A 16,997-nucleotide genomic window follows, 5' to 3' on the forward strand; every position below is an offset into this window, starting at 1 on the left:
ATGCCTGCTGAACGATTTCAGCAGGCATCCGGCTCCGGTCCCCAACCGGCTAGCGGTGGGAGCCGGAATTCCCACGGGCGTATGGATACGCCCTCGGTCCTTAAGGACTCGGGATGCAGGGCGTATCCATACGCCCTATGTCCTGAAGAGGTTAAGGACCAGGCCATTTTACACCTTAGGACCAGAGCGTTTTTTGAACATCTGACCACTGTCACTTTAAACATTAATAACTCTGGAATGCTTTTAGTTATCATTCTGATTCAGAGATTGTTTTTTCGTGACATATTCTACTTTAACATGGTGGTAAATTTTTGTGGTAACTTGCACCCTTTCTTGGTGAAAAATCCCAAAATTTGATGAAAAAATTGAAAATGTAGCATTTTTCTAACTTTGAAGCTCTCTGCTTTGTAAGGAAAATGGATATTCCAAATCATTTTTTTTTTATTCACATATATAATATGTCTACTTTATGTTTGCATCATAAAATTGACAAGTTTTTACTTTTGGAAGACACCAGAGGGCTTTCTAAGTTCAGCAGCAATTTTCCAATTTTTCACAACATTTTCGAACTCACTATTTTTCATGGACCAGTTCAGGTTTGAAGTGAATTTCATATTAGAAATACCCCATAAAAGACCCCATTATAAAAATTGCACCCCCCAAAGTATTCAAAATGACATTCAGTAAGTGTTTTAACCCTTTAGGTGAATTTTTACAAGGGGTAAAAGGAGAAAATGTATACTTATATTTGTAGCCCAATTTCTCTCGAGTAAGCACATATCTCATATGTCTATGTAAAGTGTTTGGCGGGCGCAGTAGGGGGCTCAGAAGTGAAGGAGCGACTAGGGGATTTTGGAGAGTACGTTTTTCTGAAATAGTTTTTGGGGGGCATGTTGCATTTAGGAAGCCCCTATGGTGCCAGAACACCAAAAAAAAACACATGGCATACCATTTTGGAAACTAGACCCCTTGAGGAACGTAACAAGGAATAAAGTGAGCCTTAATACCCCACAGGGGTTTCGTGACTTTTGCATATGTAAAAAAAAAAAAAAAAAATGTTTCCCCCCCCAAATTTCACATTTTTGCAAGGGTTAATAGCAGAAAATACTGCCCAAAATTTGTAGCCCCATTTCTTCTGAGTATGGAAATACCCCATGTGTGGACGTCAAGTGCCCTGCGATCGAACTACAATGCTCAGAAGAGGAGGAGCGCCATTGAGCTTTTGAAGAGTGAATTTGTTTGGAATGGTAGTCAGGGGCCATGTGCGTTTACAAAGCCCACCGTGGTGCCAGAACAGTGGACCCCCCCCCCCCCCCCACATGTGACCCCATTTTGGAAACTACACCCCTCACAGAATATAAGGGGTGCAGTGAGTATTTACACCCCACTGGCATTTGACAGATCTTTGGAACAGTGGGCTGAGCAAATGAAAAATTACATTTTTCATTTTCACGGACCACTGCTGTTCTGTGGGGTGTAAATGCTCACTGCACCCCTTGTTAAATTCTGTGAGGGGTGTAGTTTCCAAAATGGGGTCACATGGGGGGTCCACTGTTCTGGCACTATGGGGGCTTTGTAAAGACACATGGCCTTCAATTCAGGACACATTTTCTCTTCAAAATCCCAATGGTGCTCCCTCTCTTCTGAGCATTGTAGTTCGCCCGCCGAGCACTTAACATCCACATTTGGGGTATTTTCTTACTCAGAAGAAATGGGGTTACAAATTTTGGGGGGCTTTTTTCCTATTTTCCCTTGTGAAAATGAAAAATTTAGGGTAACGCCAGCATTTTAGTGAGAAAAATTTTTTTTTTTTCATTTTCCCATCAAACTTTAACGAAAATTTGTCAAACACCTGTGGGGTGTTAAGGCTCACTGTACCCCTTGTTACATTCCGTGAGGGGTGTAGTTTCCAAAATGGGGTATTTTTTTTTTTTGCGTTTGTCAGAACCGCTGTAAAATTAGCCACCCCTGTGCAAATCACCAATTTAGGCTTCAAATGTACATAGTGCACTCTCACTCTTGAGCCTTGTTATGCGCCCGCAGATCATTTGTGCCCACATCTGGGGTATTTCTGTACTCGGGAGAAATTGCGTTACAAATTTTGGGGGTCTTTTTTTTCCTTTTTACCTCTTGTGAAAATAAAAAGTAAAGGGCAACACCAGCATGTTAGTGTAAATAATTTTTTTTTTTTACACTAACAGGCTGGTGTAGACCCCAACTTTTCCTTTTCATAAGGGGTAAAAGGAGAAAAAGCACCCCCCCCCCCCCCAAATTTGTAGTGTAATTTCTCTCGAGTACGGAGATACCCCATATGTGGCCCTAAACTGTTTCCTTGAAATACGACAGGGCTACGAAGTGTGAGAGCACCATGGGCATTTGAGGACTAAATTAGGGATTGCATAGGGGTGGACATAGGGGTATTCTACGCCAGTGATTCCCAAACAGGGTGCCTCCAGCTGTTGCTAAACTCCCTGCATGCCTGGACAGTCAGTGGCTGTCCAGAAATGCTGGGAGTTGTTGTTTTGCAACAGCTGGAGGCTCCGTTTTGGAAACACTGCCGTACAATACGTTTTTAATTTTTATTGGGGGGGGGGCAGTGTAAGGGGTGTATATGTAGTGTTTTATTATGTGTTAGTGTAGTGTTTTTAGGGTACATTCGCACTGGCGGAGGTTTACAGTGAGTTCCCTGCTAGGAGTTTGCGCTGCGGCGAAAAATTTGCCGCAGCTCATACTTGAAGCAGAAAACTTACTGTAAGCCTGTCCGTGTGACTGTACCCTGTACATTCACATGGGGGGGGGGGGCAAACCTCCAGCTGTTTAAAAACTACAACTCCCAGCATGTACTGACAGACCATGCAGGCTGGGAGTTGTACTTTTGCAACTGCTGGAGGCACACTGGTTGGAAAACCTTCAGTTAGGTTCTGTTATCTAACTAAATATTTTCCAACCAGTGTGCCTCCAGCTGTTGCAAAACTACAACTCCCAGCCTGTACTGATCACCGTAGGGCATGCTGGGAGATGTAGTTATGCAACAGCTGGAGAGCTACAGCATAGAGACCACTGCAAACTGTGGCCCTCCAGATGCTGCAAAACTACAAATCCCAGCATGCCCAGACAGCAAACAATTGTGTGGGCATGCTAGGAGTTGTAGTTTTGCAAGATCTGGAGGGCTATAGTTCAGAGACTACCATATAGTGGTCTCAAACTGTAGCCCTCCAGCTGTTGCAAAACTACAACTCCCAGCATGCCCAAACAGCTGTCTGGGCATGCTGGGAGTTGTAGTTTTGCAACATCTGGAGTGCTACAGTATAGAGACCACTATACAGTGGTCTTGGACTGCAGCCCTCCAGATGTTGCTAGGCAGGGATAGGAGGGGGTGGCACCCCTGCCACCTCATTCCTACCTCTTCATGGGGATTGTGTGTGTCTTAGACTCCCGCGATCCCCCTTATATTCCGGGTCACCATAGACCCGTAATGACCCAGAATCGCGCAAATGGCTAGTGTGAATTCACTTGCGATTTTCGCCGACATGGGCATTTGCGCGGGGTGACTGCTGATCGATATCAGCAGTCACCCTGGTCCGGTCCCCGCCCGGCACGCAGCGGGGACCGAAATTCCCACGGACGTATGAGTATGTGCCTGGTCCTTAAGACCCAGGGTGCAGGGACGTACTCATACGTGCTTGGTCCTTAAGGGGTTAAAGGGGTATTCCGGAGGAAATGTTTGTTATTTTATTTTATTTTTTTTAAATCTACTGGTGGCAGAAAGTTAAACAGATTTGTAAATGACTTCTATTAAAAAAAATCTTAATCCTTCCAGCTGCTGTATGCTCCACAGGAAGTTATTTTCTTTTTCAATTTCTTTTCTGTCTGACCACAGTTCTCTCTGCTGACATCTCTATCCATGTCAGGAACTGTCCAGAGCAGGAGAAAATCCCCATAGCAAACCTCTCCTGCTCTGGTCAGTTCCTAAAATGGACAGAGGTGTCAGCAGAGAGCACTGTGGTGAGGCAGAAATAAAATTCAAAAAGAAAAGAAATTTCTGTGGAGCATACAGCAGCTGATAAGCACTGGAAGGGTTAAGATTTTTAAATAGAAGTCATTTACAAATCTGTATAACTTTCTGCCACTAGTTGTACCCCTTTAACTCTTCTCACAATATGTTATCATGGTCAATTAGCTGAAACCTCTGCAGGTCCCCAGAGAAGTGACTGTGGTGCCAGAGGCTCATTGCTTTTTGGCTTTTCCTGCGCATGAAGCTGATGGGAAGTTCTGGCCTTACAGGCTCCTGTCACAGTATATTCTGATAATGTCTCAGTGATTATATCTTCTTACAGAAAACTTCAGCAGTAACTGTCTTCAAGGTCTCAGGATTTTTAATCGCTTGCAAAAAATCAAAGCAAATAATTTTTTATAGCTATTTTGCAAACATTTTTGTATTCTGTCAAGTTTGTAGCATACAATTTTTGGCACAGAGAAGTTTATAGGGAAAAAAACAAACAAAAAAACACTAAGCCTAGAGTATACTGCGTTTTGGGAAGGCAACAAACCCCAAAGAAGCTACAAACAAAACTACGGTTCTTGTTTTTCAGTATTTCACTCTAGATGCCTAGGGTAATGAAATCTGACGTTATTTGTGTTTTAGTCAAAAATACTCCAGTGTGTGAATCCAGGTTTGGTCAGGGAACCGTTCTGGGAGTCAGCAGTGACACTCCGAACGCTCTGTAAGGCCGAGTCCATACAATCTGTTCGTGGCACACTTTGTACACACTTTTCTACCCAAAGCTTGTTCTAGATAAAAAGAGCAAAAGCATGCCCACCCAACCTTTCCCTAAGGCAGTGTTTGCCAACCAGGGTGCCTCCAGCTGTTGCAAAACTACAACTCCAAGCATGCCCAGACAGCCGATGGCTGTCTGGGCATGCTGGGAGTTGTAGTTTTACAACAGCTGGAGGCACCCTGGTTGGCAAACACTGCCCTAAGGAGTGGTAGTGGAGTAGTAGCCCCTAATTTGTCCTGTACAGTGACCCCACGACCTACGATGGCCCCGACATACGATAATTTCAACATACGATGGCCTCTCAGAGGCCATCGCATGTTGAAGGCAGCATCAACATACAATGCTTTTGTATGTCGGGGCCATCGCATAAGCGGCTATCAGACAGCGCAGACTGCTTCAGCTGCCGCCAGATAGCCGTTTAAGGTGCCCCATGTGGTTCGGTGACTATCACTTACATGTCCCCGTCGCTCCGGACTGTCCTCTTCGGGATCCCCGTCATCACGTCGCCGCGCACGCCGTCCCATCATCCAGTAGGAGCGGTGTGCGTAGCGACGTGATGACTGCGATAAGGAACAATGATCCCGGGCAATGGAGGCGGTCTGGAGCGACTGGGACGCGGCGACAGCGATGGACAGCGACATCCAGGGCAGCGGTGACGGTCTGGAGCGGCGGGGACCGGTGAGTATAACTTCCTATATTTAACATTGCATGGATCCCTCAACATATGATGGTTTCAACAAACGATGGTTCATTTGGAACGAATTACCATCGTGTGTTGAGGGACCACTGTATTGGCATCAATAATGACCCTAGAATTGGGGTATTGGAAACCCCATCATCAGGCATTAGCAGCAGGGTGTCTCCCCATTCTGCCCACTAGGTATTATCAGACGTATTCCTCTTCTCCACCACAGCAGTGCTTGTCTACAATGCATCCATTGGTGGCCAGTAGGTACATGCAGCATATTATCCTCGGTCTCTGCACATAGTTTCCTGTTCCTCCATCAGTCTCTGGTAACAGGTAGATGGCAGAGGAGCGGTCATTATGCTTTATCTGTGTGCTTTCTCCTCTTGACCGGAGCGATCAGGGACAGAATCCAGCTTCATGCATTTGGGAAGAGGTGGAAGCGTTTTAGCTGCAGAATGCATACTGTGCAGGAAGAGCTGATCTTTTAGTTGTCCTACTGGTGATAGTGGATGCATATACAGTCTATTACGTGTTAGGATCTGTTAAAGAAACTAGAGATGCACAAGCAGATCGCATCAGTTCTTATTAGTTCAGCAATAAGTCCCATACACCAGTACAGTACGTTGTGTACGTGGAGGATACTGCGGTAGAGCCTGTATTTCAGAAGGAACATTTTGTGGTTTAGAAATGAACAAAAAATGGTCTTAGATGACTTTGTTTGGGGAGATTGCCAGTGTTTCCTCAGTACATTGTGTAACAAGGGCTTTCTGAAGTAATGCCTGGCCTTAATTTAATAATATACTAAAGGTGAAACTATGCGGGGTGGGCAAAATAATGGACATTTTTTCAACAAAGCAAACAAGTAAATTATGTTAGGGTAAATGGAAACTGCCAAAAAGGATCAGTCTAAGGGTGCGTTCGCACCACGTTTTTGCAATACAGTTCCGTATCAGGTTTTTGATTGAAAAAAAGGATTCCTCAAAACCGGACTAAACTGTATCAAAACGTGTGCACAAATTTTAATCTGCATACGGTTAAAAACCGTGTACGGATTGAACAATGATGCTCGGTTGCATCCGTTGTTTAAGAAAAAAAAGTATAAGTTTTTAACTTTTCACTCCATAATAAATAGTTTCACTTGTTTGATTGGAATTTCAAGAAAAAAAAACTGTGCAAAGTCAAAAACCGTATGGTGCTAAACGGATGGAACTGTACGCACATACGGTTCTGTAGGGTTCCTATTGACTCCCATGTTATAAAAAAATAAATAAATAAATAAAAAAAAATATATGGTTTAAAGGGTACCTCTCATCAAAAAAACTTTTGATATAGTATAGATTAATGTATGCAGAATAACTTTAAAATTGCATGTTATAAAAAAATATGCTTCTTTCTATTTAATTTTCCACTTTGAAGAAATGACCACTAGGGGTCTCCCTACCAGTCCTGGCAGCAAGCATTTCAGACTCATGCTGGAGTCCTAAACACTACAAGCTGCCAGTCTGCTTTGTTCACAAAGGAGAACACTCAGAGCTGCCAGCCTGCTTTGTTCACAGCCTGTTTGGCTGTGAACAAAGCAGGCTGGCAGCTCTGAGTGTTTAGGACTCCAGCATGAGTCAGAAATGCTTGCTGACAGGACTGATCGGGAAAAATACAATAGAAAGAAGCATATTTTTCATTAACATGCTATTGGAAAGTTATTCAACATTCATTAATCTCAAATATATCAAAAGTTTATTTGATGAGAGGTACCGTTTAATACCATTTGATACGGTTTTCCACCCGGACCAAAAACCGTGGTAGGCTACGGTTTTGGGTACGAGGGGAAAAAAAACTGACAAAACCGTACAAGACGCAAAATGGATGCAACCGGAGACCTCTTTTGGCATACGGTTTTCAATGGAGAGTCAATGCATACGGTTTTCAATACGGTTCCGTACAGTTTTCACATTGAAAACTTATTTGGGAACTGTATTGCAAAAACGTGTGAATGCAGCCTAAATGAAAGACAAAATAAGACCCTTATGGACAGACTTCATCAGTATGGAGAAAATGGCTTTGGAGTTGGACATGTGTGATTGTCAAGATAATACTGGGGCGGCCCTCTAACTGCTTTAGGGAGCCATAAAGTAATAGGTGGCTATGATTATTATTATTAATAATTATAATAATTGTTTCTTTTGCACCATCAACATCCTATTCCACAGTGCTGTTCTGCATTCTGGCTTAGAAAGTTTAAAGCCTCAGGAAATTTTAGAATTCCTAAATTTACAATGTTTTTTTTTTCTGTGGTTTTACAATGGTTAGTTTTTTCTGACTGCAATCAGAGATGTTGAAAGTACAGGGCATTAAAACACAAAATAAAGTATATTCAAAAGCTACAGAAAGCACAAGAAAGCGTACAAGTTCAGTGGATTATTTTTCTGTGTTTGGCTTAAAAAAAAATAAAACAGTATACTGTTCATTTTTTATTTCTTAATATATTGTTTTACTTGTAGGATAAAACAGTGCAAAGATTATTATGAAATTTTGGGTGTAACAAGAGAAGCATCAGAAGAGGACTTGAAGAAATCGTACCGAAAACTAGCATTAAAATTTCATCCGGATAAAAATCATGCTCCTGGCGCCACTGAAGCATTTAAAGGTAGGACACTTTATAGAGCAGTAACCAAACTAAACAGACATACAGAGCCTCTCCGTAGAAGTGGCTCCCGGTCCTGCAAACTTTACTACATATACAACTTTCTGTACTATGGCCACTGCAGGGAACATTTCACATCCCAACTAAAATAGTCTCCGTTTTGGGAGTGCCCCTCTGGGGCACTCCCAAAACAGAGACTATTTTGGTTGGGATGTGAAATGTTCCCTGCAGTGGCCATAGTACAGAAAGTTGTACATGTAGTAAATACCAGTATTAATTTTCTGTAATATTTATTTTCTATTTATTTAGATTCCCTGGGGCCATAGCACAATTAGTCCTTGTGTGGTGTTGTGCTGTTTTTGCCAATAAATGTATCTTGTAGAAGACCCTTAGCCCTCCCCTCATAATATATATATATATATATATATATATATATATATATATATATATATATATATATATATATATATATATATATCATATATCTATATCTCTTTCCTTGCCGTCTATGGTGTGTCTGCAGGGTCTCCAGCAAAGTGATCTGTAAATGGGCTTGGTTCGACATCTGAAGCCAGAAGGAATGGTTACAGCTTTATGGTGTGAATTCTAGGTAGCTGTGGATGTGAAGTAGGCATTGTGCATAAATCTCAAATTGGCTTTTAGAGCTCCCCTTGGGTGCCAGTGTGTTCAGCTTGACTTCAACAGACCAAACTTTCCTTCTGGAGATTAAGGCTATGTTCACACGTGCGGACATTCCTCGGACAGTGTAGCGCCGGCAGAACAAGCACTCGGCAACGCGCCGTCACATAGATGGTAATGCATTTGCGTGGGGACTCCCCAAAAAGAACAGACATGTCTAGTCTTTCTACAGACTCCGGAATCAGGATTTCCACGGCAGACTCGGGGACTCTGCTGCAGCGGAATTCTTCTGCACAATTCCACCGTGTGAACATGGCCTAAGGAGCTGCTGGGGGTTGTAGTTGGAGAGGCTAGCAGTGCCGGCCAGCTGTTTTGTAATTAATGTGTAGGTGTCCAAATTCAGAGCCAAAAGCCCTATACAGCTCAAGCCCTTACTTTATACCCTAAAAACCTGCTGGCAGGTCTGCTTTAAGAACGCACCTTTCATTTGATTATCTGAGATGTCGTGCTGCTGATTTTCTTGTGGATTATTCAGAACACATGCTGTAGGTATACCGGGTTAACAACTGTGGTTTAACCTCTTAACAACATAGGATGTCAATGTACGTCCTGGTGGCCTGGTACTTAACTCACCAGGAAATACATTTACGTCCTATACATGATGTGAGCACCAGATCGGTGCTTGCATCATGCACGGCAGGTTCCTGCTGCTATCGGCAGCCAGGTACCCTCCGGTAATGGCGGACAACAGCAATCACGCTGATGTCCGCCATTAATCCCTCAAATGCCGTGATTAATACAGATCACGGCATCGGCGGCATTACTGTCCTTTGGATGATCGGCGTTGCCGCGGGGATCCAATCATCCAACATGGTGGTCAGAGGTCTCCTTACCTGCTCCGGCAGTCATCCCGGGGTTTTCTTCTCTGTCTGAGACTTAATCCTTCCAGTACTTATCAGATGCTGTATGATCAACAGGAGGTTCTTTTGTTTTTGAATTTCCTTTCTGTCTGACCACAGTGCTCTCTGCTGACACCTCTGTCCATGTCAGGAACTGTCCAGAGCAGAATAGGTGTGCTCTGGGGATTTGCTCCTACTCTGGATAGTTCCTGACATGGACATAGATGTCAGTAGAGAGCACTGTGGTCAGACAATGGAAATTCAAAAAGAAAAGAACTTCCTGTTGAACATACAGCAGCTAAGTACTGGAAGGATTAAGATTCTTAAATAGAAGTAATTTACAAATCTATAACTTTCTGGCACCAGTTGATTAATAAAAAAAAAAGGTTTTCAGTGGAGTACCCCGTTAACTGGTTAATGACCAAGGGGATGTTGTGTGACGTGACGTTGGGCGTGACCATGACATCATGACCCCCCCCCCAGCTGCCCACATCCAGGTGCTGCACAGAGATTGCGGGGGTCCCAGCGGCAGGACCCCTGTGATCAGACAATTTATCCCCTATCCTTTAGATAGGGAATAAGATGTCTGGGGGTGGAGCACCCCTTTAAGGATAGTAAAAGAGATGAGCTGAGAGCACAAGGATACTCCAGGTGCCAGTTTTTTCCACCAAGCCTAAGCGACGAGAGCTACTTAATATACGTAACATACGGCTGGGGTGCTCCGCTCTAATACATTTCCAAATAATTCCAAACATGTAGAACAAGAAAGAGCGAGCACTCACCACTCCTGTAGTCTTCTGTTCACTTCACTCAGACTGGCAAGGAGGATAACATGGACATGCAGGGGCGCTCAGAGGCTCACACATTTAATGATAAGGACCTAAAGAATCAAGTGCCAACCAAGAGGGGGAAGAGGCAACACCTGCCTGGTACCCTTCTGAAGTTGTATGGCAGATAAGAAACCTGGGGTATAAACCTTTGCTTGGGGGCTAGAACATATGGCAGTGATTAAAGAATGGAAGGCACCATGTATCCCTGCTCAGTCCATGATGAGGCCCAGCCTGTCCCAACGAACATTGTTAAAGAAAAAAAGAAATAATGGATGGTAGGGCACTGAACACACAGAATAATGACTGTGAAAAAGGTTCAATAAAAATATTGTTCCCTTGGAGCATCTCCTTTATATATACTACTAAGCTCTTCTAACAAAAAATGCATATAACACATAAAAAATGACACTCAAACTTCTGTCCTAACATTCCAAAAGGAGCACTTAGGGAGTGCTCTCACCACTCCCTAAGTTGTACCGACTATTACCGTTCTTCACAGGACACTTTCACCCGGCATTACAGTATCCCCAACTTTATCTCTGACTTCTCTCACCACTCTTTGCAACATCAGCCTTCCTCCTCTTCTACCAGCAGCACCAAATATACTCCAGTATCAGTGGGTAAGGCGCCCTGCCTCCTCACTACTTCCCCATGCTGTTGACTCCTTCAGCTGTGCGACCTTGTGTGATCACCTGTCATGTTCGGCAATAATCGGCCATTTAATAGAGCCATTAGCTGAGTAATAGGTGTCATACAAAGCAGCTTCTAAATCTGCAGCATTAAAGGGGTATTCCGGCCAAATACATCTTATCCCCTATTCAAAGGATGGGAGATAAGATGTCTGATCACGGAGGGTCTGCCACTGGAACACCCCCCCCCCCCCCCTCCCCGTGATCTCCATGCAGCACCCACATTCTATGCCACGCTGCTGCTCCAGTCTCTGAAACCTCTTTGTTTCCGGGACTGGAGACGTCCCCTCCATTCATGTCCATGGGAGGTGGCGTGATGGCTGTCACGCCCCCTCCAATAGACATGAATGGAGGGGGCGTTGCGTGACATCTTATCCCCTACGGGATAATATGTATTTGGCCAGAATACCCCTTTAAATCAAATTCACTGCGAAAATGGGCAATGTCTTAAAGGGGTACTCCGGTGGAAAACATTTTTTTTATTTAAATCAACTGGTGCCAGAAAGTTGAACAGAATTGTAAATTACTTCTATTAAAATATCTTTACCCTTCCAGTACTTTTTTAGCAGCTGTATGCTACAGAGGAAATTATTTTCTTTTTGAATTTCTTTTTTGTCTTGTCCACTGCTCTCTGCTGACACCTCTGTCCGTGTCAGGAACTGTCCAGAGCAGAATAGGTTTGCAATGGGGATTTTCTCCTGCTCTGGACAGTTCCTGATACGGGCATCAGGTGTCAGCAGAGAGCACTGCGGACAAGACAAAAAAATAAATTAAAGAACAAAAGAATGTCCTCTGCAGCATACTGCTCCTAAAAAGTACTGGAAGGGTAAAGATTTTTTAATAGAAGTAATTTACAAACCTGTTTAACTTTTTGGCATCAGTTGATTAAAAAAAAATATATATTTTCCACCGGAGTACCCCTTTAACATGGCCTGACTGTTAGTCACTGTGTTCTAAGCAGCCTGGTTCACAAAACATGTTTTAGTGTGTATACAAACACAAGTCCAAATAGAACGGATACACTCATAGACAAGAATGTAAAAGCTGTGGCAGAAGCAATAATTTAGAAGCGTTGCTGGGGATAGAGTAAAGGGTCTGCGGCCATTCCCTCCTTTTTATGTAAGCGTTATCTCAGCCCTGTGCAGTGCTTATCTGGTGTCATGCCTCTTCGTCTCAGTTCAGTTAACACATAAGCCATCTAGGATAAGCATCTGGAATGATCATGGGATAAAGTCCAGTGTAAATCTGATTAGTGAGCTCTCAGCTGGTAGTACACAGATTTACCTACACTCATCTCATAGGATTGACAGGGAAGCGGTTAACAAGCACCTACTGGAAACAATCACACATGCCTATAGCGCATTTATTTTTTTGTTTTGATTTTTTTTTTCTTCCTAAAATAAGTAGGTCTATGAGTTGAAAAAAGGCCTTTCTGTAAGTCAGCTGATGCCGGAAAGTTAAAGAGATTTGTAAATTACTTCTATTAAAAAATCTTAATCCTTCTAGTAATTATACGCTTCTGGATGCTCCACAGGAAGTTCCATTCTTTTTGAATTTCCTTTTTGTCTGACCACAGCACTCTCTGCTGACACCTCTGTCCATGTCAGGAACTGTCCAGAGTGGGATAGGTTTGCTCCTACTCTGGACAGTTCTTATAATGGACAGAGGTGTCAGCAGAGAGCACTGTGGTCAGACAGAAAAGAAATTCAAAAAGAAAAGAACTTCCTGTGGAGCATCCAGAAGCGTATACCGGTAATTACTAGAAGGATTAAGATTTTTAATAGAAGTAATTAACAAATCTGTTTAACTTTCTGGCACCAGTTGATTTAAAAACATTTTTTTCCAGTGGAGTACCCCTTTAACGCATCAGATGAGTCCAGTGAGCTAAACCAATAGGGGAGATTTATCAAAACATGTGCAGCGGAAAAGTTAACCTTAGCAACCAATCACATTACTACTTTTATTTTTCAGAGTGAAAAAATATGGAAGAAGCGAACTGACTGGTTGCTATGGGCAACTGGACTTTTCTTTGCACAGGTTTTGATGAATCTCCTTTGTCCTCACTAACAGGCCACACTACTATTTCTCCTCTTTTTTATCATTGCAATTGCCCCTTACTGGTCTAAAGTATTCCCTTGCAATCTATCAAACTTTTCCTACTATTTAGGGTCCTGTTAATACTGCAGCTTTAACATTTTTTATGTACCTATTATTGTTTGTGGGTTTGTGTTTTTATTATGCTTTTTATCCATCGGTTTCTTTTCATGCTGTCAAAAATCAGGTCTGTCAAGTTTCACCTATGATGGATTAGTCGCATGCATACATTTGTTGGTTCCCAGCTTGTTCCTGATTGGTAAGAAGAAACGGCAAACAGATCAGGTCTGAGCATGGACCATCTTCATGATTAACCCCTAAAGGACACAGCCCATTTTGGCATTTGGACACAGGAAATTTTCATTTTTGCGTTTTAGTTTTTGTTCCTCGCCTTCTGAGAGACGTAACTTTTTTTTCTTTCTCCATCCACAGAGCCATATGAGGGCTTGTTTTTTTTGCACACCAATAGTACTTTGCAATGCCACCTTTCATTATGCTGTAAAATGTACGGCGCAACCAAAAAAATATTTCCGGGGGGAAATTGAAAAGAAATTTGCAATTTAGCAACTTTTGGGGGGTTTTGTTTTTACGCAGTACACTTTATAGTAAAACTAACTAACTTATTTTGCTTATTCTGTTGGTCAGTATGATTAAACTGATACGAATGTTTACACACTTTTATTTTACTACTTTTTAAAACAACTCGAACTTTAACAAAATAAGTGTTTCATATTGACTGCCTATAACTTCCAAATTTTTCCATTTATGGGATTGTATGATGGCTATTTATTTATTTGTGTAAAATCAGAAAAAAGAAAACGTTTTTTTATTGGGAGAGGGGCTTATTCATTTTTATTAATGTTTTTACACTTGTTTATTCCTCAAAGGGGGGTATTTATTGCTATCTTTAGATTGCTAATTCTGATTAGATCATATGCATAGCACTGGTCAGTATTATCAGCGATCTGCTAGAAGGCAGACCAGAGAAGATCGCAGTAGATGGCCATGAGCAGTGGAATAAAGTTCTGATGTGATGGACATTGATCCCGGCATCTGAAGGGTTTTTGGTGGGCATCAGTGTGATTGCTTGCATCATCGCTGCGACATTAATGTGCAGTGCTGTGCACGAAGTTAGTCCCTGCAGCGCCATACATTTAGGGCTGGTGTCTTTATGGGGTTAAGAGCAGCCTGGATGCTCGAGATGTGTTGGAGTGAACCAAGAGTCATAGAGCCTTGTCATGTTCAAATGTTTTAAAGGGGTACTCCGGCCCTAATATATCTTATACCCTATCCAAAGGATAGGGGATAAGATGTCTGACCGCGGGGGTCCCGCTGCTGGGGACCCCACAATCTGTCATTCAGCACCCACTTTTGCGAGCTCTCTGCAGCGCTGGAGGCTCCGAGTGTGCAGCGTGACGACCACGAGGCCGGACTATCGTGACGTCACGCTGCACACTCGGAGCCTCCAGCGCTGCAGAGAGCTCGCAAAGATGAGTGCTGAATGACAGATTGCGGGGGTCCCCAGCGACGGGACCCCCACGATCAGACATCTTATCCCCTATCCTTTTGGATAGGGGATAAGATGTATTAGGGCCGGAGTACCCCTTTAAAGATGATTCAGTTAAGATGGGAATTTTATACTTTAAGTCTGGACTTTTCCTTCCTTCTAATGCCTGATTTTCATGCGATTGAAAAGTGAAATACATAGCAATCAGGAGATAAAAGGAGTTATCATGGGGAGAGAAGAGGGTACATAAAATCAGGTTTTCTTATCTAGACAGAAAAGCACTGTTTTTCACAGTTTTTAGCTGCAATTTAAATGCAGTTTATAGGGTCTTTCCAGGTACTTAAGATGCCTTTTAAATAAAAAAAAAAATAATACAGTCCCTTGCCTGATACCTCTTGATCACGGCATCTCATGTCTCACTGCTCAGCGCTTCCCGGTCTCCTCACCACACAAGGCAGTGCCCGCTTTGTCACCTATGCAGGTAATGAAATGTCTTCCAGTACTCCCATATGGTCAGTGTAAGCCACAGTTTAATTGTACCAGGTAAGAACAGAGCCTTATTAGTGCCAATACCAGAATATACTGGAGCTGCATTTCCATATACAGCTAGAACTAGACGATAACAAAAATGGGGACCTGGTGCAATTATTCCCTATCTTCCGTTTATTATCCAAACCAGCATCAGGTCCTTATCACACACCAGGGCCTTGAATGGTACAGACCGGTAGCTGGCATATAATGTTCTTGCTTGCATTAAGTCTGTTTTCTTAGGGGTTAAGGTGGATTGATGGTAAACAAGAGGATTAAGTAATATTGTCCCGCTTTGCAGTTTTTAAGCCATTTTGAGCACATGTGGTGGTATTTCCAGTGCAAGCCAGTTAATACTATGGATTGGGGAGTGTTTAAAGAGGTTAGGCAAGAGTTTGTAATCCAGAGGTAAACCTTATGTGTCTGACTTGTGTGTACATGGAGTTGTAGGATGTGTTACTATCACAGGGTTAATGTGAGGAATAGCTTTAGACAAGCACATAACATGTAGGTGTTAGTATGTCCATAAGCAGAAGTGTTAGTAACTGGAAAAATAGTAATAGCATGTCTCTTTAAATCCAGGTTATCTCAAGGGTCCACATACAGTGACTATGGGGGAGATTTATTAAAACCTGTGCAGAAGAGTGGTGCAGTTGCCCATAGCAACCAATCAGATCGCTTCTTTTATTTTTCACTGCCTCTGCTATGGGCAACTGCACTACTCTTCCTCTATACAGGTTTTATACATTTTCCACCTTTGAATCTACAACCTTCATAAGTAAGCCAGGGAAACCTTGTGGTGTGGGGGCATGAGGACTATAAGAGGACAATGGCTGAACAAACAATATGAATGTAGTCATCCACTGCAAAGCTAATGGTGACTCCATATGACTCCATGCCACCAGTTGTGAGGGGGGGTCCATTCTGGAGATATCCACAGAATATGTCCCACAGCCATCATGGAAATAATCCTGTAAAGGGGGTTTGTATGGTATGGATAGATAACTTATTTTCAATGTTTAAACATGGTAGGTACGGTATTCTTATCTGGACATTTATGGCAGCTGCTTTACACAGTGTGCATAGCTCCCATAGAGGTTAATAGGAGTTGTGTACACAACATAGCACCACTAACTGGAGCTTGAAAGTTGGAGAGACGGCATAGCCTGCGGTGCCATGCTTACTTGCACCACTTCCATTATTGTTTATGGGAGTTGCGCACATTGCGTAAAACAGCCTCCTCGGCTATTTCTGGTTTTCCAAACACTTCTAAACACTGCAGCCATGACAGACGGCCCACAATTGTGATAGAACTGGTGGTCCTAGAGGTGGGACCTGCATCTATTTATGGCATATCATGCGGTGGCGGTACTGCAGGGAAACTCAACATTTGCTGCTGGACTTCCTTGCAGATTTCTTGGGAACTGAGATACAGGACATCCTGTGATCAGCTTTTTAGTGGACAAAGACTATAAATATGGAATCCACCAGTATGGACAGGTTTTGTGTGTAGGTCCTTATGTGTTTATCCCACTTCCTATGAGGAGCCATTTTGGTTCCTGAGACCAAGACAAAATAAAATGCGATGTATATTAGAAAGCTCGGGGTTGATAATATGTTAACTTGTTAAACATAAAAAAAAATAATAATGCAATGCCTTCCATGGAGTGACTGAGCTTCTATTCCTGTGCAGTGTCTTCTATC

General features: G+C 42.7%; 1 protein-coding gene across 2 annotated transcripts in view; it reads left to right on the forward strand.

Annotated features, from left to right (window-relative positions):
* DNAJB12 (DnaJ heat shock protein family (Hsp40) member B12) overlaps window positions 1-16,997 on the forward strand; it is a 62,239-nt gene that overhangs the window by 30,428 nt on the left and 14,814 nt on the right. For both annotated transcript variants that reach the window (XM_056530459.1, XM_056530458.1), the window contains exon 3: window positions 7,965-8,110. In XM_056530459.1, coding sequence (XP_056386434.1) covers window positions 7,965-8,110 — 146 coding nt within the window. The remainder of the gene's footprint in view (window positions 1-7,964; window positions 8,111-16,997) is intronic.

Source organism: Hyla sarda, chromosome 7 (genome assembly GCF_029499605.1).
Source record: "Hyla sarda isolate aHylSar1 chromosome 7, aHylSar1.hap1, whole genome shotgun sequence".
Classification (NCBI taxonomy): Eukaryota; Metazoa; Chordata; class Amphibia; order Anura; family Hylidae; genus Hyla; species Hyla sarda.